The following is a 24792-nucleotide window of genomic DNA, read 5'->3' as shown; positions in this document are numbered from 1 at the left end:
AAAATGTCCCGCATGTTCCCATCATCTGTGATCACTGCCTCTGGCCACCTACCTTCTCTCAGCTCTTTTCCATACTGCTCTGATCTGCCTCTCTTCTGACTCACTGCTCCCCTAATTGCCAAAACTTGTCTCTAGTCCCCATCGGAACTACCTTTCCATTCTACACAAACTTCCTTATATCTTCCCGTTTCACCTCCTCAAACTGCCCCCTCCATCTTTCCTGGGGTCTTCTCTGTGCATACCTGTAGCATTGCATTTACCATTTAAAACTAAGATGACCTACACATGCCTCTGTTTCATCCATATGACTTTAAAGCTTTAATGCAAAATCAGGGTCCTAATAATCCAAAACAAAGTAGCCCCTCAATAAACATTTACTGATTTGCACAAATGTAGCATCACACAGCTAGGTATTCATAATTACAGGTTGCCCAAAGACACAACCAGTCTCTTCATTTGCTTTCTCTACTACAAATTTCATTGTTTTTCCATCTCCCTCTGTATTCCTTTCAGTTATCCATCCATCAGTACAAACACATTTCCTTGTGGTCAGGGAAGGGAAATAAGAGAATGAGAGAATGTTGACACCCCAACACTAAAAGAGGGAGATGGGTGTCTGGGAAAGTGTGTTGAGGGGAAAGGACAAGAGGGCGGGTATTTCACTGGGAAACAGAGTCCCAGTTAGAGAACCCTTCTGTGACGGCGAGAAAGAGAACGAGGACGTGATAGGGAAGAAGCAGTGATGGAGAACGTTGAAAAGGGTAGAGATAAGGGAGGCTGTTAAGTATAAGAACCAAAGAATAAGTGGGGAGAAAAGCAGGGAGAGAAAAAAGACAGAAAACCTCTGTATGTCTGTGTGGTGTACATGCGTGGATTCCACAGGCAGCCAGACTCAAGAACACCCCAAATTATACCAGCATGCAGAACTGAACTTTTGTCTCTTTCATTTAATACCAGTGTACCTTGACACATTTTTGTACAGTCTTGCCATGGTCCATATGGGTCCCATGTGAACAGATCGCTCTTCTCTTCCATGGGGATATTGAAGGAATAACGTACATCAGGGTTGTACAAATTACCCACACATAAAACCTCAATAAAAATACAAAGGAGCACACCATTAATTCATAAAAGATATATTCTTAAAAGATATCATTTTTGTGTTTAATAATAAATGCAAAGCACTTAAGCATCATACTTTACTAACATGATTAAAACTGTCTTATTAACAACTACTGAGAATTTACCTGCAAAACAAGTTCTTCTTCCAGCCGATCAGTACTATTAATTCTTTCAATCGAGTTGTTTGAACCACTGTATTCAAAAATAGCTCCTTGTACGTTGATTTCCTTTTTGGACATACTTACAACAAAATTCCCATTCAAAAGAAAATTCCCTTGAGTGTCCGATAATGCTGTAAAAGGATAGTGCTCATGAAATAGCAAAACCAGTCAATGGTACAGAAACATTTTTAACTTTTACAATTCACATCCTTTCTTTGAAATTAGAGAATATAAACGTAAATTAATATGGAGGAAACAAACTTCATTTTACTGTAAAGTGGTATCTAAGCCATAAGCAGGGAAACTTCAGCACATCAGCCAAAGACATGAAAATAAATTCACCCTATAATTTTTCTTTCTGAGAAGATCATCTTCCACAAGGCGTGCAGCTCTGGGAGAGACACACAAGAAGCGGGAAAACAGAAAGAAGTCATGCACGGGCCTGCAGACAGATCAGCTAAATCAATCCTGGTCATCCATGGTGAGGAAAGAAAGGGCAGCCAGACTGCTGCAGCATTCCGTTAATGCTTATCTTGGAAAAAATGTACAAAGCTTCAACACTCTAGGGTCAATGTTCTAAAAGGCCATGCCTCTCCACTCTTCTCTCTGTAAACATCTGGATCTTCTACATGGCAAGGCACTCATCACTGCTCACGCATACGTGAGCGACCGCTTTTCAGAATCCTCCTACCTCCCTCTCTGTTCTTACCCCTTCTTATTCTCTCTTTTTCCCCAGTGACAGGTATTAATATCAGCCTATCAAATATGTATCCGTATGTCTATCTATATACTAATATTTACATATGTATATAATAGAGTATGTAACAGTATGTATTCACGATTTGTTACTTTTTAAATGCAAAAAATACATGGTGTCCACAGTGGTGTGGTAGTAAAAAGACCACAGAATTTGGTATTACAACAACTGGTTTAAATTCAAGCTGTTCCAATTAATTACTATGTGATCTTGGATAAACTACTTGCTTCCTAATTGAATAACAGGAATAATAAAAATTCTTACCTCACAGGCTTTTAATCGGAATCAAATTTGGAAAGTGTTTGTAAAAGTGTATAAACTATAAAAAAGCACTGTGCTTTTTTTTTAACTCTCAAGAGGATATATGATATTTTAAATTTTGCACTAATAAAAACTCCATATTAATAAAATATATTTTTTGTTGCTTTACTTCTCAGTGGAATAACTGTTTTGGAAAACATTTGTTTGGTCTTCCAGGGAACCCCACCCAAAGCATACAAATTACCTATGATTAAACTTAACTAAATACTACACACCTCAAAGCAACCATGAAGGGATTACTGCCAAAGACATTTGGTGTTTCTGTGTCTGTATGGACTATTGTGATTGTCTTTATACATTACACTGAATTCAATGAAGAACCAATAAAGTTCCATATTTATCCTATAAAATGAAAATCTGGACATTATCAGAAGTGGATAGGCCTATTTAAGGGACTACCAGTTACATTAAAATTAAGGGAAATAAACAAAACTTTACTGAGAAAAATTGTATACATTTCATTATTTTTAGTTACCACAGCAAATTTCATAAATATAAATATTTTACAAGTCCTTTCTAATGACTTCACATGTTTACTTTGCTCACTCCAATTTAGATTTTGATATTTCCATTAGTAGTTCTTTTACAAAGTATAGTGATACTTTATTGGTGAACATTTCCAATTTTTAAACTTGGGCAGAACCAAATATCTATATTTGGATCCTAAGAGCGACATATTAAGTTATCTACAATACGGTAGCATATATCTATGTATATGCAAAAGAAAAAGAATTGTAACTAAATGTAAAAAGTTAAAACATTTACATTTGATTTTCTTTGGGAAATTTTTTGCATTTTTTATAGAGGTGAAATTGACACAACATAGAATTAACCATTTTAAACTGCAGAATTTGATAGTACTTAGTACATTCACAATGTTGTATAACCACCACCTCTACTTAGTACTAAAACTTTTTCATCATCCCAAAAGGAAAACCTGCATCCATTCAGCAGTCGTTCTCTTTACAATTGACTCTATAATGCCAAATATAATTCTTGAGATAAATTGTTCATCATATATTCAGATTCCAAGTTAGAAGCGTTGATTACTTGAGCCAATATTTCACATTTCATTAATGTGAAGCAGGTACTTTCTCATTATCAGCTTTGCATCACCAGTTTGGTGAATTATGAATTAGTCAATATTAAGGCATTTATCAGACACAAAGAAAAGGTTTGTAAAGCATTCTTTTCATCTCTGGGCCTAAGTGAAATTCTTTGACCCTAAAAGCTAATTTCCAAAAATAAACAACAACTGAAATTTATACTCTAGAATTAGCTAAAGGACAATACACTATGACTATACTCATTAACATCTAAAAATATGAAACCATAGTTCTCTTTCTGCCTTTCTGTAACATAAGAGCTTTGTAAAAGTTGTATTTAAAGACTTTTGCTACATGGTAAAGACATTTAAGAAAATTCTTTAAAACATTTAACCCCGAAGAGGTCTATAATTAATTTTAGATAAAGATAGAAGAGGATTTTATTCTAAATACACACACAACTTTAACTGAATATAACCTCTGGTTTTCTAAAACACCCTCATGGGAAAAAAAGTTTAATTTACTTTCCAGAATTTAGCTCAGGATTTTTAAAATAGGATATGGTGTGTAGCTCAAAAAGAAATCACGCATAGGGAGTCAGATGACTTAAGCTCAGTGTGAACTGAAATTGCATGTTTCTTCAAGGGGCTCTTCTTGCCTTCCAAGAATTTACAACACCCACAGACCTCCGTGAAATTGCACACGAACCACATACTGGCTGCTGTTTAACTAAAAATGCTTACCCAGGTAATTGTCATCTTCTGGTTTTCCAGAATAGCTGTGCTGAAGAATATCAATGTTTGTTGCTCCTGGGGGAATCTTTACAACGACATTATAACCTGCAATAGAAGTTTACACATGTTAACTTTCACAAAAAGCAGAACGGCCAGGAGGCTAGTACTGCTGAAAGAAAAATCTGAATAGCATAGCAGACTTAATTTCATTTTATCTTTGAAAGATGATATCATGCTTATTCTTTTTGAATCAATGCCTTATATAAATTACTAAGGATTAAGAAAAAGTGGTTGTTGTCTAGAAATACACAGCCTGGGATTCTTAAAGTGCATTTCTTAATTTCTCTTACTTCTAAAATTCTGAATATAGAATAAGAATGAAACTAGTATTTTAGCTCCTGAACTATTTAGTACACATATTCATTTTAAAATTTGACCAATACTTTTATATCTTATACTTCCTAATGGGGAAAAAAATTCTAAATGCTATTCACAAGTCCAGGAGATATAAAAATAGTTGGTCATTGCTATATGTGTACACAGACTCAGTGAACAGCAAAATAATGAAATTTGAAGAGAAACATTTTTCTTAAGCTTTTAGGTTCTAGTGTAAGCAAGAATCCCTATAGCTAACCCCCAAATTTTACATTATTTTGTAAAGTCTACTAACAAATTATCAAGAGAAAAGTAAAAAGCTTACTCAAGAGAAATGAAAATATTTCTGTTTTATGAGACCAAATTCAACAACACTGGCACTTCTCAAAAGATGAGGAAACACTATATCAAATATACATTAAACAAGAAGCAACGTTTTTCCTGCACTAAAACCACTCATGTCAGTTTTCCAAATACTCTCAGGTTTTAAGTCAACAATTAATTTTGCTCTAGTGATATTATTCTAAGTTTTTCCTTTCCCTTTTTAGGATTTTCCTCTTTTATTTAATACATAAACAAAAGGAGATAGAATTTTTCATATGTACTGACTTGATAAATATAGAATGAACTTAAGAAAAGGAAGTTTTAAAAGAGCTTACGTTTGAAACCATGATATGAGATTACCTTGCATGTTTTTAGAGCAGCCTTATTTATTTATATCTCTTTAAGATATCACATTTAAAGTAACAAATGGTCTGATGATTCTGTATACACTATATGCATATTGGGTGTAGGTTATAAGCCTACAAAAATAATTTTGACTCATGATTTTTTCACTATAAAATACCCCTACCAGCTCCACTATTTATGTCTTTGCTATTTTTTCAAGAAAGCATTCCTAGGCATTGCAAATGTGACAAAATGAAGGCTACCACCAGGGGGCAGTAATGTGACAAACGCTATTCAGACCCTACACATGAGCTTAAGATCTTTTTCCGTTTGCAAACTGATTAATTCATAGTACAATTTTGTCAAGGTTAAATATATGATCCTAATTTGGCGCATGTGGTTTTACAAAGAAAAAAAAAGTTTTTCAGTGAATACAGACCAGACTTTGATAAATGTGTGCCATTGGTTATAAAAGGGGATCAAATATTTACGGCTCCCGTGAAATAATGAATCATAATAACTAGAAAAATAATGTCAAATTATCTAGTAACTCAGATTCATAAGCACGACCAGAGTATGAAATGTACTATGCTTCTCATATAGATAAAAATATAAATTGTGTTTTAAACTATACTGCTTTAATTGAAGCAATTCTTACTTAAACTACTTTCAAAAATAGGTGAATGCAATTTAAAGCTGAACAATAAAGCTGTAATAAAAAATACATTTTTACTTTGCAAGGAAAGTTTAAAAAGGCTGCTTTTTATTACCATAAAAAGAAAAAATGTTTTCTCAGAAAGTTTAACAGAAAATGTCTGACATATTGTATTCTCATAATAATTTTGAAGAAAAATGAAACCATGGCCAAACATCAATTATATCTGTAATCCAGATACTTCCCGAAAAATCAAATGTAACACTAATTCCAAATTAGCATTGAAGTTAATGGTTTCATCCTTCACCTTCAATCCGTTTCAATATATCATCAATATGAAACACAATAGATAGGCCAGGTCATGCACGAAAAAATGTGGTTCAAATGATTAAAAATAATTGAAAGCGAATTTCCTGGAAAAATTATAAATAAATACAATACAAATTACAGGAAGAGCAGTAAAAACATTTCTTTAACTGGGGGACTATTCACACACCATTGTCAAACTGCACCGCATTTACTCTAATAAATGCACCTAACAAATTTTTAAGGATCAGATTTGTCTTAAAGCAGGTAAATTCATTAATTCAATGATACATCTGGTATAAGATTTAATTAATCATTATGAACTAAGGTACAGAATAGACAAAACAATAACAAGCCATTACTATTATTCCTTCATTATATACTCCACTATTATACCCAAAGAGAAAATTAGAAAGAACTACACAGCTCACCATAATGGGCACTGTTGAAGGCGCCTGCCATTGTCCTGCATGAGGAGTTATCCCCACCACACACTCCACATCTGTCTCTCCTGGCCTTGGAGTTTAATACGTGATCACAGCCAGCTTGCTTCAAAATACAATAATTACAATGAACATCATAAAAAGGACTCATGAAAAGCATGGTGCTTTAAAAACAAAGTTCTTTTCAAAAATATTCTTTCAGTTAATAGGAGATTCAATACAACAGGGTTTTTTCAGAATACTGATCTTGTTTGTACACCAGTATTTTCACACATCTGTTCACATGGTTGAAAAAGCAGTGTTTTTTAAAGGGTCATCCACATACTTCCTGCATCAAAATCACATGGCGTGGGATTTAAAAAGACAGATTCCCAGATTTTCTGAGTTAAAATCCTTGGAGGTAAAAACCTAGGAATCCACATTGTAACAAACAGCGACAGTGATTCAGACATCCGTCATTTGAAAATCACTCTTTAAATACACGTAATTCAAAAGGGACAAAAAGTAACCCATTACAATAACTCCAAAAAGATGTCTTTCATGATTCACTTTTTTCACTCATGACCTTAGAACTCCGGGAATTAAATGAGCACTTTTGAAAGAAACAATTTACTTCTTTAAAATTAATACCTAGCATAATAAACAGTGATTATGAAAAAGAATGAATAAATAAATAAAGGTGAAAGTATACATGGTTTGTTCTAGGGCTCTGAAAGAACAAGTGCAGCCCTTCTCCACACCGATGGTGTCCTCTGCATACATTGCAGTAACGTTTAGTTCTTTGGAATATTCCTTTAAATTTAGTGATCAGGAAAGGAAGAAAAATTCATAAGCCTCATGACTTTTTATTCACAAGGCAAATATTTCCAAAATAAGAATTTCATCCAGATATTTTCTGAAAGTAACATGCATCTTTATGTTCAGATACTTGTCATATTTTTTCATGGTATCTGACTTCCTGCTATTAATTTAGATAAAACAAGTTTTTCAGGCCACCAAGTACCCTTTTTCTAGTATTTAGTCTATTCCCAAAGTGTAATTTAAGTTTCTCTGAACATCTCATTAGCCCTTTGGGTGCAAGGCCTTTCTCACCTAGGTAACTGGTAATAGATGTTTGGTTATAGGGAGAAGAAATTGGTCCTATTAAGTTCCACTTAATGAAAGGAATGAGTTCACAAGATGACATTTGTATTCTTTAGACAGCATTCACTATCCTAGTTCTCAAACTCACCATCCATTTTTAAGATCACCATCTGCAATTTGCATGCTTTAATTCAGGGGCTCATCTGCTCTCACCTAGAATCCTGCTAAATGGCCTACCTAACTCCAATTTCCTAACAACCCAGTATATTCTGACGATTCTGACATGCAAATCGAATGACATCTCTTGCTTAACTCTAAATCCTTGGATTTCCAAGGACTTCAGGAAAAAATTTCATATAACAACCATCAGCTGGTAGCTACCTCCAACCCTGGCCCCTTACTTCTTCACCTTTCTAAACCTACTTACCCTGATAATTAGCTCCAGACTCACACCCTCCAAGAGCATTCCCCAAATCCTTTACCCACTTCCCCACAGAACAAGACACTCCTCCTACATCGTCCCCAGGCCACCTTGCAGATGAGCCCATAGCACTGCATTCTAATTGTGTGTGTGCCTATCTCCCCCACAAATCTGTGTCCACGTTGGCGGTAGGTGCTCTGTTCCATTCTTTCATCTTGGTGACTAGAACGGTATGTGACATCTAGCAGGTATTCGGTAGAAGTTTGCTGAATGTACGTAAGAAGTAAGAGAATGGAGAGAGGGAGGGAGGATATCACTGCTTCTAACACTGAGGGGAAAAATGTCACCACAGAAGGGTCACGCTCGAAGTAGCAAAAGGACTTTACAACCCTTGGGTCCTAATACGTTCTATCTTTTTAGGAAGCTGACCTCATCTTTCATCTTGATTTTAAGTGCCATAGGCAAAACAAAATCAGCAAACTCATCTTACTGTTTCATGAGTCACTCCTAATGACGGAGAATGGCCTAGTAACAGCCTCCTAACCATGTTCCTATAGACAGCCCAGTAGCAACCAAGGATGCTGCACTGAATTAGCAAGAATGTATCTGAAGTCATAGAAGTAATATTTGGTTAGACTTACAGAAGGAAAATAGTACTCTGAAAGTCATTTAAAATGTAGTAAGTTTACTTACCCGACACAGACCTTGAACACAGATGTCATTTGTTTCAGTTCCACAAGGAGTACCGTCGGCAACCCTGTCCTTCAACTGGTAGAAGTTAGTGGTTCCAGCCACCCGACAATACAGTTTACAACGATCTTTCATGGCAACTGTAAGAAAAAGTCAAATTCTGGGTGTACGATAACACAGCTATGTGTTCCTATGTCTCAAAATTTTTTACATTAAAAAAAATATTCTAATTACTTACTCCCACTATACTTTGGAAGCCACCTCACATTAGGGGACAGACCATGGATGTTGAAATGTTTACCATCAAAATCAGAGCACTGCTTCTCACGAAAGTCCTGCTTGCCTTTTGGACATGAATCAGTGTTACATGATCGAAATTTCATCCTGCGGCCCACACAGTACATTCCTCCGTTTCTTGGCCTAGTCAAATTCATTACATTGTAAAGCACATCAGTACAAGATTATTTCTGCCATTTACTTCTAAAACTCTTCCATTCCTTTCCAGGATCTGGAAAACCACTGATGTCCCACTAACACTTTTTGTTTTTAACAGAAGTATGTAACATGGTTGTGAAGCAATTCTGTGACTAATGAACTGTAGAAAATACATTTTAACATGGACACTGTGGCCTGGAGGGCAGAAATGATGTCTTATTCACTACTAGATTAACTAACAAGGACCTAACTAATGATGGGGATTTGTTTTAAAACCTCAAAAAAGGGTTTCTTCATTTTGGAGGTGGGGGGACACATAGAGTGAGCCAAAGATGATCAGAAAGGAAGATGATAACATGTTAAATTTTAAAAGAAGTATATATGCCTCTTTGTTGTGTATATCCTACTTATCACTCAGTTCAAAGAGTTTCATGGTATCAATCTATAGCCATCTATCTCTATATCAACTTATGCTGGAACGTAAAAACTCTTTTGTCAGTGTTTTTCTTTTAATGTGAAGACTTTCAGCATAATTTAGCTTTTCAAAAATTCAAATAAACTAAGTCGGATTTTATTCAAAGTATGTCACATTTCTGCATTAAAAAGTCTTTATATATACAACATATAACAACAAAACATTATTTTAAAATTTTTATGGAATCCCTAAATTCTTTTAAATAGTTTGGTGAGCAGGACCTATGCTTCAGTACTTATTCAAACTAAAGACACTGAAGCATCTATAACATGAGAAAAAGAGAAAGAAAATATGACATGACATTATACCAAACAGTAAAAATATGGTAACAAAACTACATATTTTATCCAGGAAAGCCAAAACATAGTTGAAAGGGGCCAGGATCTTTCAATAGAAGCACAGTAAAAGTAAAAATGCCATTATATTACCATCATTATTGACAACTATTTCTCAAATTTATACCAAATCAGAAAAGAAAGAAAACGGCTTGGTCTTGATTCAAATTCTCAAGACTATTTTAATTTACTTTTTTGTTTAAGGTCTGAATCTACCAAGATATAAAGTAACATGGCTTAAAGTACTCCAGAAGTTTTCTGAATCTCAGAAACTTACAGACTGACCTCCAGTTTTAGAAGTGAATGAAATTGATGTTTACTTTCTGGTGCCTTGAGATAATCTTAATTTACAGTGACATAAAAAAGACATACTCGGGCCGATTACAGAGCCTGGTTGTGCTTTTGATTCCACCTCCACATGTTCTTGAACAAGAACTGTAAGGTCCCCACGGTCCCCAATCGCCATCTACAGGACGTGTGTCCATTTCTTTGTTTACACATAGTCCATGGTGGCAATGCTATAAAAATAAAACAAAAAGAAATGATTCATGCATTATCTAATTAGGACATCGCAGTAATAATAACAATAGCACAAAGATCAGTAGAAAAAAAGGTACACAATTTTAAGCAAAATGTTATCAATTCAGAAATGAGATTACATGTGACACCACTTTGTGAATATTTCCTGAGTATCTACTGGGTAACTGTAAAATGATCGACAGAAGGCAAAAAAGAATAGGAAATTTACCTTGCCTATGAGATCTAGAGTCTCATTGGAGAGGGAAGACCTATACATATGGGGAAAACTTAAATAGTATAATGAAAAATATTTTTAAAAAAGAAGCAAACAAATATTTGTTAATATGGTATTTGTCCATGCTTCTATTTTTTATGCAAAGATATCTATCACTCTCCCATGCCTTAAGCTAACTTTCTGCTCTATCTCGTTCAAAGTCTCAAAGATCACTTCATCCCTTGCTTTCATCAAGAAAGTGGAAATGTACAAAAGAACCTGCCCAAGATCTCCCACCATCCCTTCTACCCACCCTTTGTGCCCTCCATTGGAACAAATCATTCAATATGAGAAAGCCATTATAAAAGTGAACAAAAACAAACTCTCAGAATAGAATATACTACGTGCATGTAAATTTTGTGGGCATCTTCCAGAAACATTTAAAGATTCCTTGCATGTTCCTTATTTATTTATGTATTTCTGAGACATCAAAGCATGAAAAAGAATGTCATACTATTCACCATGTAGTAAAATTAACTCATCATCAGATGGGTTCAGCATGTCTTCATGCAAATAGATTTACTACCAAAAGCATTTAACAGACATCTCACATGTAAGATAGTCACAAGATAAAGGAACTAGAGGAGAGTGTTAAGGCCAAATTATAGGATATTTGTTTAAATTTTCCTTTAATAACAGGTCCATTTAATACTGAAAATGGCTAATGCATAGGGGCTCACTATTTTTAATTGATTTTTTTAAAAAGGGAATTTATACCTATCATGATCCACATTTTATCCCAAATGCCATCTCTACCTTTAATCTACATGGGCTTTATAGTAGGTTTCAGTATCTCATCATATTTACCTGAATTCCAGCAAACCCATGCCCTCCATACCATATCACCGGGGGAATATTTAAGTGGCTAATAAGCAAATGAAAAGATGCTCAAAATTGATAATAATCAGGATAAGGCAAGTTAAAATCACAATGAAATTCTATTTTGCACCCATCTAGAATGGCTAAAATTTTTTTAAGGTTAACATTATCAAAAATTGGCAAGGAATGCAAAGCGACTCAAACTTTCATGTTTACATTGCTTGGTAAGTCTAAAATGGTTCACATATTCTGGAAAATTGTTTGGTACTTTCTTATGAAGTTAAACACACACCTACCTTATGACCCAGAAATTCTACTCTAGGTATTTACTCAAGAGAAATGCAAACCTATGTCCACAAGAAGACTTATACAAGGATGCTCACAGCAGCTTTATTCATAAAAGCTAAAAACTGGTAATGACCCAAATATCCATCAACAGGAAAATGGCAAACAAACTATGGTGCAGCTGAATTACACTGCAACATAAAGGAATGAAGTACTGATGCACACAACAATTTGAATGAAACTCCAAAACATTATGTTGAAAAAAAGCAGCTTGACCCACTCGCTCAAGACAGAGCCAAGACAGAGTATACTGCATAGTTTCATTTACTTAAAATCAAGAACACACAGGAGATGGGGCAAAGATGGTAGACCCTGAGCTCACCTCCTTCCATGGGCACACAAAAATTGCAACTATTTACAGAGCAACTATCAATGAGAATGACCTGAAGACTAGCAGAAAAGATCTATAACTACAGATATAAAGAAGGAACCACAACGAGATGGGTAGGAGAGAACATAGTACAGTTAAGACCCACACCCCTGGGTAGGAAACCCACAATCAAGAGGATAATTACAATTGCAGAGGTTCTCTCCAAGGACCCAGAGGTCCAAAACCCACATCAGGCTCCCCGGACTGGGAGTCCTGCATTGGGCAGACGAGCCCCACAATGTCTGGCTTTGAAGGCCAGCAAGGCTTACTTGCAGGAGAGTTAGAGGGCTGTAGGAAACAGAGACTCCACTCTTAAAAGGCACACAAAAAATCTCATATGCTCCAAGACCCAGGGAAGAAGCAGGAATTTGAAAGAAGCCTGGTTCAGACCCACTTGCTGACCTTGGAGAGCCTCCCAGAGAGGGAGAAAGCAACTGGGACTCAACCTGGAAACAGAGACTCTGGCAGGAGACATTTTAGGGAGCTCATTCTACCACAAGGACACTGGTACTGGCAAGCACCATTTTTAATCCTCCTGCTAGCTTATTAGCATCAGGACCTGGCCCCACTCACCAGGCTGCTGGCACCAGTCCTGGAACGCCCAGCCCTTAGATCCCCAGAGACTTGCAGCCAGCCACCAGACAGAGCTCCACCCACCAGGGGGCGGGAATCAGCCCTGGAACCCCCTGGGCCCTGGCCCCGCCACCGGCTGGCCTACATGGACTCTGGGACGAACAGGGCCCTGCAGCCACGGACCTGGACCAGATTCAGCACATCAGTGGACCAGCACTAGCCCTGGGATGTCCTGGGCCTTAGTCCACCTACCAGCAAACTGACCAGCTCTAGGACCCCCAGGCCCCACAGTTAGAGACCCCAGAACCCAGCTCCACCCACCATGGGCCACCACTAGCCCTGGGACCAGATTCACCCACTAATGGGCAGGTACCAGTGCCTGGACTCCCTGGACCCCACGGACACCATCCCTGGGAAGCACCATGGCCCCACAGCTGTCCTGGGATCCAGCCCCACCCACCAGTGAGCTAGCACCAGGACCAAGCCTCTCCTAACCATGCAGCCAGCTGCACCAGAACCCAGCCATACCCACAAGTGGCCAGCAGCCTCCGCACAAGGCAGAACCTGGCAACCAACAAGACCAAGACGACTCAAATCATATCAAGCATCTTTTCTGACCACAATCCTATGAGACCTGAAATCAACTACAAGAAAAATATTGTAAAATACACAAACATGTGGAGGCTAAACAACATGCTACTAAACAACCAATGGGTCACTGAAGAAATAAAAAGTACCTAGAGACAAATGAAAATAAAAACACAACAATCCAAAATCTATGGAACGTAGCAAATGCAGTTCTAAGGGGAATGTTTGTAGCGACACAACCCTACCTCAGGAAACAAGGATAATCTCAAGTAAACAACTTAACCTTATACCTAAAGGAACTAGGGTAAAAAGAACAAACAAAACTCAATGTTAGTAGAAGGAAAGAAATCATAAAGGCCAGAGAAGAAATTAATAAAATAGTTACAAAAAAATAATAGAAAAGATCAATGAAACTAAGAGCTGGTTCTTTGAAAAGATAAACAAAATTGATTTATTCAGACCCATCAAGAAAAAAAGAGAAAGGGTTAAAATCAATAAAATCAGAAATGAAATTGGAGAAGTTACAACTGACACCACAGAAACACGAGGGATCCTAAGAAATTACTATAAATGATTATATGCCAATAAAATGGACAACCTAGAAGAAATGGACAAATTCCTAGAAATATACAATCTCTCAAGACTAAATCCCAGGAAGAAAAAGAAAATATAGAAACACCAGCTCATGAAGTTCACTAGTAATGAAACTGAATCAGTAATTTAAAAAACTCCCAACTAACGAAAGTCCAGGGCCAGAGGGCTTCACAAGTGAATTCTACCAAACATTTAGAGAAGAGTTAACACTTATTCTTCTCACACTATTCCAAAAACTTACAGAGGAAGGAATGCTTCTGAATTCATTCTACAAGGCCAGCATCACACTGATACCAAAACCAGACACATAAGATATCACAAAAAAAGAAAATTACAGACCAGTATCACTGATGAACATAGGTGCAAAAATCTTCAACAAAATATTAGCAAACTGAATTCAACAATACATTAAAAGGATCATACACCATGATCAAGTGGGATTTATCCCAAGGATTCAATCGTTCAATATCCGCAAATCAATCAATGTAATATACCACATTTCATTATCTTGGTGAACCCTATCACTTGACATCATGTTGGCAGATTTAGATAAGTTCATGACTGATGATAGAATGGCAAAGATGTAGTATGGTAGGCAGTTTATCTTGCAGTACAATGTATTTTAAACATTAACACCAATAAAGATCTGAAGAAGCCACTTAAAACTTTCAATTATACTTATCTGAATTTTTAGGATAAAACGTATACAATGGTAACATCCTTGAATTTGGGGAATTTGCTGTAATATCTATGGCTAGACTCATTTTTAATAACAAGACTATAATATGCTTAGATAACTAAATATCCATGTTATTATGTAACTATAATATCTGCTAGATCTTGGAAAAAAAGGGTAAAATTAAAATTTTAATTCACTTGACAACATACTACATCAAACAAATATGGCAAAAACATTAATTCAACTCGCAGAACAAAAGTTGACAGCGAAAAGGAAGAATGCTGAAACGCAGAGCAATCGCATCCTTGGATAATCTCTTGATACAAGACTCACCCTTCGAGAAAACCTACCATCCCAGGACCACAGTTTGTTCCATCTGCCAGTGGCATGTGTTGAGTGCGACAGCCCTTGTGAACTCCTTCTGCACTCGTGCACCAGAGACGCCTGCATTGTTTCTGCAGAGTAAGAAAAGGCAGGCAAGCAAGAGTGAAAATAACATTGTAACCACGGAATCAATTCAGTATCATGCATTGGTTTATAAGCTGATCTTAGGTACTTCCTGGTTTCATGGTCAGAGCTGGAAATAATCAGTAAACAAATCTTTGCTAAGTCAGTCCTAGTCATCGATTTTCCTCTAAACACATAAAATGGCAACATTTCATGTTTTAAAACTTTTGGATTATCATCAAACACTGAACAATGGAAGAGATGTCTTGAAGTAGAAGTATTCAAAATTATGTGAGACATTTTTCTCTCTTTGCAAGACATTTTTCTAAAGGACTTTTTGTTGTTAAATGTTATTCACAAGGAGTTTCCAAAAGTCCCTTTTGATCCAACAGTGGAATGTATGAATAATGTGCACAGAAATATTGTATAATGTATACTGGTTTCCTATTTTGTGAATATAATGCATACTTTCAACTTTTGAACAAAGAATTCTGAAGTTTTCACAAGATAGGAGAATTCACAGAGGCTCACAGGAGCTATACCCAAGATAATCTCTTTCTGTTTCTGAATTTAAATTCAAAGTTCATTCAGTACCTAAGTCAGGCAGGAAAGAAATGTATCTTTTATAACAAAAAATTAAGGTAAATCTTCCCTCCTCCAAAGTAGATGTTTAAAAGCTTATAAAATTTGTGATTATAAACTTAAGATTTTAGGAATAATATTCACTGTACGGAACATGCTTTGTATGTCCCTGTGGTCACTGTTAAGTAACTTTCATTCATTCATTTATTCATACATTCCTTCATTCATTCACACATTCATTTATTCATTTATTCAACATGCAGTAAGCATTTATTTTCTGGTGCCTATTATGTGGCAGACCCTGAACTGCACCCTGGGGATATTTAAATGAATAAATAAGGCTGGATTCCTGGTCCAATGATCCTCACAATCGAGTAGTATAGTAAGCAATTTGGCAAAGTTTTATACAGGAATGAAAAAAATGGAATGAGTATTCTGCTTGGAAAAGTAAGGCATGGATTCACCAAAGTAGTGACATTTATTCAAACTAAATCCTAAATTTAATTTACCCTCAAAATAAGGTAAAATCTTGGTTATAGATTCAGTAAAAATGTTAACTCAGCTATTTCAGTGGAAATTTAAAGCATCTAACCTGTGAAAAATCCTCAAAATAAATTATAGAGTAATGGTTTAATGAAAACTAAACAACAAGACCCAAATTTCATTCCTTTGGATTCAAATCTGTATAAATTAAAATGTAGTCGCTGAGATTCCTGGGGCCTTTAATACAATTCATTATCAAAACACTTATATTTTCTTCTCCCACCCGCAAAACAACATCATTTGAAAATAACTATTTGAATGCTTTTAATTTTCAGTAACCTCTCTGTGACTCTGTTTTCTGACTGGGGATACTTTTTTAAACCTCTTCCTGACAAACACTAAATTTTTCTAATACTTAAAAACTTTTAAGATATATTCAGCACACTGTCTGTCCAAGAGAATAAATGTACATTTTGAAATGTAGTCAAACTACAACTTTATGGTAGTTTTCAAACAAAAGGACATAATTTTTCTTACCAAATAGGGACACACTTGTGATCCAGGACCAAACATAAGTTCACATTGCTTGTTTACATCATACATTGATCCAGGAAGTTGTGAAGACAGATCGTATATTCTTCCATTTGGTTTGTCAAGGAGGCATTCCCCATGACCAGTACTGTAACAATGACAGAAAACAAAGTATTGTGAATACATATGGATGCATTTCAGTATAAGATTCTTTATCACATTTTCTATAGCTCTGCACTTTCAAAGAGACTATCAGTATTTTTTCATAATTTAAAAACCAACTCACATGGAAGTCAGTATGAAAACCTCAGTTTATAAAGGACATTTTATGTGTTTGTTCTCATTTGATCCCCACAACTGCCTTAAAGGTAAACATTTTTAAAAAAGAATAACAAATAAACAAAAATTCATCACAATATCATGTTTGAAACATACATTCCTATTTTGATCACACTACACTTTTGGTCTGCTTTGCTATCCAGTAGCAATGCCTTATATCTAATGTCCAAATTGTCAAAATGTAAAAAGTAAAGTTTTCAGATCATCTGAGAAAGTACATTGATAGCTCTAAGTGACAACAAAACAAAGGAATTTCCAAAAGTGTTATGTGGTCTCCATCTCAAAGAGGTTTTTTAGGAAAAGAATGTAAAGCAGAGTCAATAATGTCAGCTTTGGGAGTTTGCATTTGGGTCTCATCACTTCCCAGAATGCATGGTGTGAACAAGTTATTTAGCCTCCCTGAGCCTAAGTCTCCTTATCTGTAAATTGAGAGTGGTAGTGTCTACCTTGCAGATTGCTATTAAAATATATGATATAACATCTTTAAGGAGTTAGAAAAGTGGTAGATAGTGGTGAAAATGTGTATTTGTTATTCCTAGTTTGTCACACGATAGATAGTCTGCAGAAAACTTTGTGAAAATGTTCAGCCATTCTAATTGGGTTAAAAGCAGCAATTTATTCAATTGAAATAATTAGAAGAAATATCTTGGGGGGTATTTTTTACCGCTAGAGGGTATATTAAATTTTGTCCCAAAAATGAACATGTAATTTTTAAAATACCCATTGGCTAGAATCATATTACCCCCTTCCAAAAATAAGCACACCCACTAGTATTTTTAATCAATACCTCAGTCAGCAATTGAACAAAGCTATATGCCATCATGTATAGATCAGCAACTGTGTATTGTGCTTTCAAATCAAGTTCCCATACGAGGATAAATAATCACTGCTGATTATAAGTAAGGGATATATTTATACACATATATTCCAAAACATGGTTTCATTTATTCCTGTAGTTCTCGTAAAGATAGGTAACTAAAACTGCACAAATTGGTGATTAAAATATGTAGTAGAAAAAAATCAAACAGTATTGTGTTTATAAGAGCTTGGCCTTGACTTTTGAACAAGTTTCAGTAAGTAGGATAGAAACACCATTTGGATAAGAAATTGGGAAGCAGAGAAACCTGGAAGGAGTTGAAGAGGCAAGGCAAGAACAATCTGGATCTGCCTCCTGTCTTCAGAGCTGGGAAGAGCCTCCAAAGAACAGGTAAACCTAGAGATTCCATATCCCTTCAGAGAACTATTTGTAATATTCATAGTTTGAATTTAGCTATTCTCTGCCCTTCAAGGGCACCTCAAACTTGAGCTAAACTCCTCTTAAACTATTACCTAGTAGCTTCTGAAAAAATTCAAACACACACAAGGAAGCTTTGATTCCCATGAAGTCTCCCCCTAAAAGAAGTTTTTCCCATAACAGAGAGCCCAAATAATAAAAAAAAAAAAATGATAGTTAGATCTGAACTGCCCCCCCGCACACCAAAAATATTAGTTAAGAATGAAATAATAAAATTCTTTTCTTGTTTTTAAACATCCATTTGTACAGTGAAAGTAAGCTTAAACAATCAAAAACTCAACAGAGATTGAACCACTCTAAAAGAACATACAAGTTTCAAATTTCATAATCTAATAAATGTTCAATTATTTAACTAAAGTAACACAAAATCACTTACTCTAGGAATTCAGTGATATATTTCTGACTACATTTTGACCAGGTCCAAGGACTTGTGTGGTAATTTAAAGTTGGAGCCATTACATGATATTGATGTTTAATTCCAGTTTCCTTACATTTAAAACTATCATCGTGTGGAACATTAAATCTAAAAATAAAAATAAACACTTAAAAAAGAATACTAAAATATGTATACAACAGTAGAAACAGATCTCTTATATTTAAAGTATAATCTAAAATGCAGATAAATCTGATTACATCAGGATTTGTACTCTTGACCTCTCCATAAAGTATTGTAATGCTAGGGTTACCTTCATGTTTAGAAGCACATGATGTCTGAGAAACAGTAGATTATAACTCTGATCAGTAGCACAGTCTGTTGATTCGGTATTTGAATTTAAACAATCAAAATATTTGGATTCTGGCTCACTTCATCACAATATGGACTTAGCATTAACATAAAAACAACTGTAGTTTCCAACACACATACCCTAGGAGATGTGTGTGGAAAGATTAGGTGAAGGCTCTACCACACTAAATTCCAGACCATTGACTATCACTACAGTATCAAAAAAAAAAAAAAAACCACTTCTTTAATTTCGTATCACTCTATATTTTCCATCTATTTCATATGAAACAGCCTAAGTGCTCTTTCTGGTTTATAATCAATAAGTGATGATTTGACTGAACTGGAATAATAAAAATATTCCTAAAGGGCAACCAAATTTTCACAACAAGAGCAATGATATTAAATGATTAGCTGGTCAGCAACAAATCCTACACATTCTTTTGAGGACCCCAGTAAAAACTCACATTTAGAAGAAACCACTTGATTCAGATCCTTGCCTGTCGAAATTTGTACTTGAATCAGTATTTTAATTAAACTACTTACCTATATTCTAAAGACACATAAAGAGTTTCTCAGGAAGAAAATAAATGTCTAAGATGGTACCCTCTGCAAGAACACTCTTCTCCTAGTTAGCACCAGTAGTAACCAGAAATCAGTGCTTTCCAGATGTTGCAATGCATGATGTACCTCAGGCAGGTTCCTGATCTGCCCCCACTTCAACAAACAATATAAAAATCTGAGTGTGCATCTTGTGGATGGTCATGAGATATAACCATGCTAAAGGGAACTGAAGAGGCACTAGTTTAATAAAAATGATCTCCACTTGAAATTATTCCAGCTGAATACTCTAATGACGCTAAGCCATGACCAGGAAAAGAAAATGTAGTCAAGAGAGGCAACTCTAGCCTCAATTCCTCATTAGCAGATAACCAAGAAATCAAAGGAGTACTGGGGGTACATTTGGGGTCATTTTTCAGGGGTTGAGTTTCAGAGGGGTTTCTGATTTTCTCTGGGAGCTCCAAGGGTATCATGGGAAATCACGGCCTCCACATTCTTAGAGCATAAAACCCCAGTAGAATTTTTAATAATGCAGGAACAGATAGGAGAATCTCAAATTTAAAAAAACAAAAAAACAAAAATTATGGAACTGGGAGGATATTTTTTTTTAAATCTTTTAGTAATTAAGAAATTCCCACAGGCCACATCTTCTGCTGGGGCTCTGAGCTATAAAAGCAAGAAATGAATTGGTACTACAAATATTTTGGGGAGTTCCCCAGAACCAGGGGCCCCTGCAGGCCCTCCCATAAGATGGTAGAGCACAGTACCTGGTCATGTATAGGATAACAAGGGATAGAGGCCAGAAGTGCTTGTCATGTAATCCAATACAGTAAATGAAATAAAAGAATTCCCAAGCTCTAGTTCTTTGCTTAGTCTGTTGATCTGTGCAGCCTGTCTGACCTAACATAGATCACAAAAGAGCCAGAGTTAGAATTTCAGGGGTGAAAATTACACTACTAATACTTTATAAAGATATAAAGGTGCTAATTACTCAATTGAAGATGGAATTCTAGACATTTGTGCAATGGTATATAGAAGGCACGTTACTGAGGTGACAGAAGGTACTTACACATGCCCAAGCTCGTGGGCTATGGTAAAGGCAGCACTGAGTCCATTTTCTTCACTAATAGAGCAGCTCCGTAAAGGATCACACAGGGTACCTAATTCTGCTAAACCTGAAAAATTTCACGTTTGTATTTCAACAAAATGGGAAATACCAGAATCATAAAGAAAGCACTAAAGCATTTATCATTGGCATTATTACTTAGAAATGAATGCAGTTGACTGTTAATATTGCATGAACGTTTTGTAAGGTGAAGAAAAAAGAACAGAATGATTTGTCTGTAGTTGAAATCTTTTTAGCAAATTCTTGGATTCTTTTACTGAAGAAAACAATCCAAAATATGGGATAGGCAAACAATTTTTTAAAAAACAGAAAAATGAAAAGAACATTTATTACAGGAAGAATGAAGTTTTAGGCCACATTAGTGTACGTAATAGGAAAGGTAATAAATGTTTAAATTGGTAATAGCAATAATAAAGAAAATAGCACAGAACAATATAAATTATAAATTTTCTTTTATTTTTTAAAGTTTTGAAGCAGCATACAATTATTCAACTACCATATGATAATTAAATGAGTAAAAATATGTTAAAAGCTTAGAATAGTGCCTGAATTTAATGTGTTAAATAAAACATGATAATGATATAATCACTGGAAGCACTTGATTTTGTAACCACTTCAGCAATGGGAAATGTATCACATGTCAAGATCTAGTCACTCATTTAAATAACAACGTGCAACTCTGCAACTCGAATTGCTGCTGAAAGAAGAAGACAGCATGAACTGGTTGGACACCAAAGACAGCAATAGTTAAAACTGATATAGTCTTTTAGTCTAGAAAAAGAAATTCAAACTTAATGTTCATTATAATAATCCTATTCCATCATCAACCAAGTTAACATTTCATTTTACTTTTCAACATAATACAATGGTTTTTGTATTGCTAGCCTTCAATATTTGCCTGCAAATTTATCTGCTCTCCTACAATGATTCCTTTCATTAAAAAAAGATTATCATATATAAAATAACCAGTTTCTTACTGTAAAGTTTTGCATTTAGAAATTTCTTAATATAAAATAAATACTTATATTAGCTACTGTGTTTTAGCTCCCTCTTCCTATGTATTCTTTTAGTCATAAATGTTTAGTCATAAATGTCAGAATAAACTGAACACATTTCTTTCATGAATATGCTGGTGTTCCCTTGCCTTCATTAGTATTTTCAATTTGCCTAGTGGCTCAATTCCAGTGTATTCATTTTCAGGGCTGTGTATTTGGAAAACAATATTGACTCCATTATCACCTAAACTTTATGTTACATGCTTAAAGATAGATATATTCTAAACTGAACATTTTAGTCACATGACATATCTGTAAAAATATGCATTGCATATGATTAGAGACCACGATCAAATATCTCCATAGGCAAGACCAACAAAAATCAAAGTGAATGTATAGCCTTATGGTACCAAGCAGCCGGCTGAGGGTTTGTGCCTAGATTCACTCATGTTGATTAAGGGTTCTCTAAAACTGGGCAGAGATAGAATAAAGTAGCACAGGCACAAATCTGACACAGATTCCCCATGTTTGGAAGTGCAAGAAGCTACACAGAGTCACCAATCCATCATGTTAAAGAATAAAAACCATGTTTTAACATACTTTATAAAACATGCTCAGAGACTAAGGCAACAGTACTTGCAAAAGGATATATAAGCAGGAAACTTAGTAATTATTACCAAAATCTTGTATTTATCATTAAGAACTATCCTTAGGGTGTGTTCAATTGAGGAGTTAAGAATAAAGGAGCAGCAGCTACTCAGGGAAGGAGTTTTTGGGGCAACAGGAGACGTATAAGAAAGCAAATCCAACTCCAAGAAAACATTGAATCCTCTCCTATGTCGTGTTCTGCAAGTTCCCAAATAGAGGCACTTTTTGGACTCAGATCCCATTGCCTAAAGTCCTGGCCGAGTCCCTGGGTGGAGAAAGACCCTGTAAAACATCCGTGTGGCTGACAGGGACTTGGTGCTCCAGCCTGGGGTCAGGGCTGAGCCTCTGATGTGGGAGAGCCAAGTTCAGGACAGTGGACCATCAGACACCTCCTGGTCCCATGTAATATCAATCAGTGAGAGCTCTGCCAGAGATCTCCATTTCAACGCTAAGACCCAGCTCCACCCAACAGCCAGCAAGCACCAGTGTTGGAGGCCCCATGCCAATCAACTAGCAAGACAGGAACACAACCCCACCCATTAGCAAAGAGGCTGCCTAAAATCATACTAAGTTCACAGACACCCCAAAACACACCACCAGACGTGGACCTGCCCACCAGAAAGAAAACATCCAGCCCCACCCACCAGAACACAAGCACCAGTCCTCTCCACCAAGCCTACACAAGCCACTGAACCAACCTCACCCACTGGGGGCAGATACCAAAAACAACAGGAACTACGAACCTGTAGCCTGCAAAAAGGAGACCCCAAACACAGTAAGTTAAACAAAATGAGAAGACAGAGAAATATGCAGCAGATGAAGGAGCAAGGTAAAAACCCACTAGACCAAACAAATGAAGAGGAAATAAGCAGTCTACCTAAAAAAGAATTCAGGGTAATGATAGTAAGGATGATCCAAAATCTTGGAAATAGAATGGAGAAAATACAAGAAACATTTAACAAGGACCTAGAAGAAATAAAGAGCAAACAAACAGTGATGAACAACACAATAAATGAAATTAAAAATTCTCTAGAAGGAATCAATAGCAGAATAACTGTGGCAGAAGAACGGATAAGTGACCTGGAAGATAAAATAGTGGAAATAACTACTGCAGAGCAGAATAAAGAAAAAAGAATGAAAAGAATTGAGGACAGTCTCAGAGACCTCTGGGACAATATTAAATGCACCAACATTCGAATTATAGGGATCCCAGAAGAAGAGAAAAAGAAAGGGTCTGAGAAAATATTTGAAGAGATTATAGTTGAAAACTTCCCTAACATGGGAAAGGAAATAGTCAATCAAGTCCTGGAAGCACAGAGAGTCCTATAGAGGATAAATCCAAGGAGAAACATGCCAAGACACATATTAATCAAACTATCAAAAATTAAATACAAAGAAAAAATATTAAAAGCAGCAAGGGAAAAGCAACTAATAACATACAAGGGAATCCCCATAAGGTTAAGAGCTGATATTTCAGCAGAAACTCTGCAAACCAGAAGGGAGTGGCAGGACATATCTAAAGTGATGAAAGGGAAAAAACTACAACCAAGATTCCTCTACCCAGCAAGGATCTTATTCAGATTCGATGGAGAAATTAAGACCTTTACAGACAAGCAAAAGTTAAGAGAATTCAGCACCACCAAACCAGCTTTACAAAAAATGCTAAAGGAACTTCTCTAGGCAGGAAACACAAGAGAAGGAAAACACCTACAAAAACAAACCCAAAACAATTAAGAAAATGGTAATAGGAACATACATATTAATAATTACCTTAAATGTAAATGGATTAAATGCTCCAACCAAAGACATAGACTGGCTGAATAGATACAAAAAGAAGACCCATATATATGCTGCCTACAACAGACCCACTTCAGACCTAGGGACACATATAGACTGAAAGTGAGGGGATGGAAAAATATATTCCATGCAAATTGAAATCAAAAGAAAACTGGAGTAGCAATTCTCATATCAGACAAAGTAGACTTTAAAGTAAAGACTATAATAAGAGACAAAGAAGGACACTACATAATGATCAAGGGATCAATCTAAGAGAAGATATAACAATTGTAAATATTTTTGCACTCAACATAGGAGCACCTCAATACATAAGGCAAATGCTAACAGCCATAAAAGAGGAAATCGACAGTAACACAATAATAGTAGGGGACTTTAACACCCCACTTTCACCAAGGACAGATCATCCAAAAGGAAAATAAATAAGGAAACACAAGCTTTAAATGACATATTAAACAAGATGGGCTTAATTGCTATTAATA

At 35.8% G+C, this 24792-nt stretch overlaps 1 protein-coding gene across 5 annotated transcripts in view; it reads right to left on the bottom strand.

Moving 5' to 3' along the window:
- Positions 1–24792, bottom strand: part of ADAMTS20 (ADAM metallopeptidase with thrombospondin type 1 motif 20) — a 310626-nt gene that overhangs the window by 91876 nt on the left and 193958 nt on the right. For 2 of the 5 annotated variants that reach the window (XM_082422521.1, XM_082422522.1), the window contains 11 exons: positions 20817–20922; positions 18842–18988; positions 16839–16980; positions 15140–15244; positions 10401–10546; positions 9022–9203; positions 8787–8923; positions 6578–6695; positions 4151–4246; positions 1248–1414; positions 963–1092 (listed from right to left, as the gene is read on the bottom strand). In XM_082422521.1, the coding sequence (XP_082278647.1) occupies positions 963–1092; positions 1248–1414; positions 4151–4246; positions 6578–6695; positions 8787–8923; positions 9022–9203; positions 10401–10546; positions 15140–15244; positions 16839–16980; positions 18842–18988; positions 20817–20922 (1476 nt within the window). The other 3 variants (XM_082422520.1, XM_082422523.1, XM_082422524.1) reach the window with 3 other exon arrangements.

The sequence above is a fragment of the Balaenoptera physalus genome (assembly GCF_965194825.1).
Source record: "Balaenoptera physalus genome assembly, chromosome: 13".
Taxonomy (NCBI): domain Eukaryota; kingdom Metazoa; phylum Chordata; class Mammalia; order Artiodactyla; family Balaenopteridae; genus Balaenoptera; species Balaenoptera physalus.
This window is presented reverse-complemented; position numbering and strand designations above follow the sequence as displayed.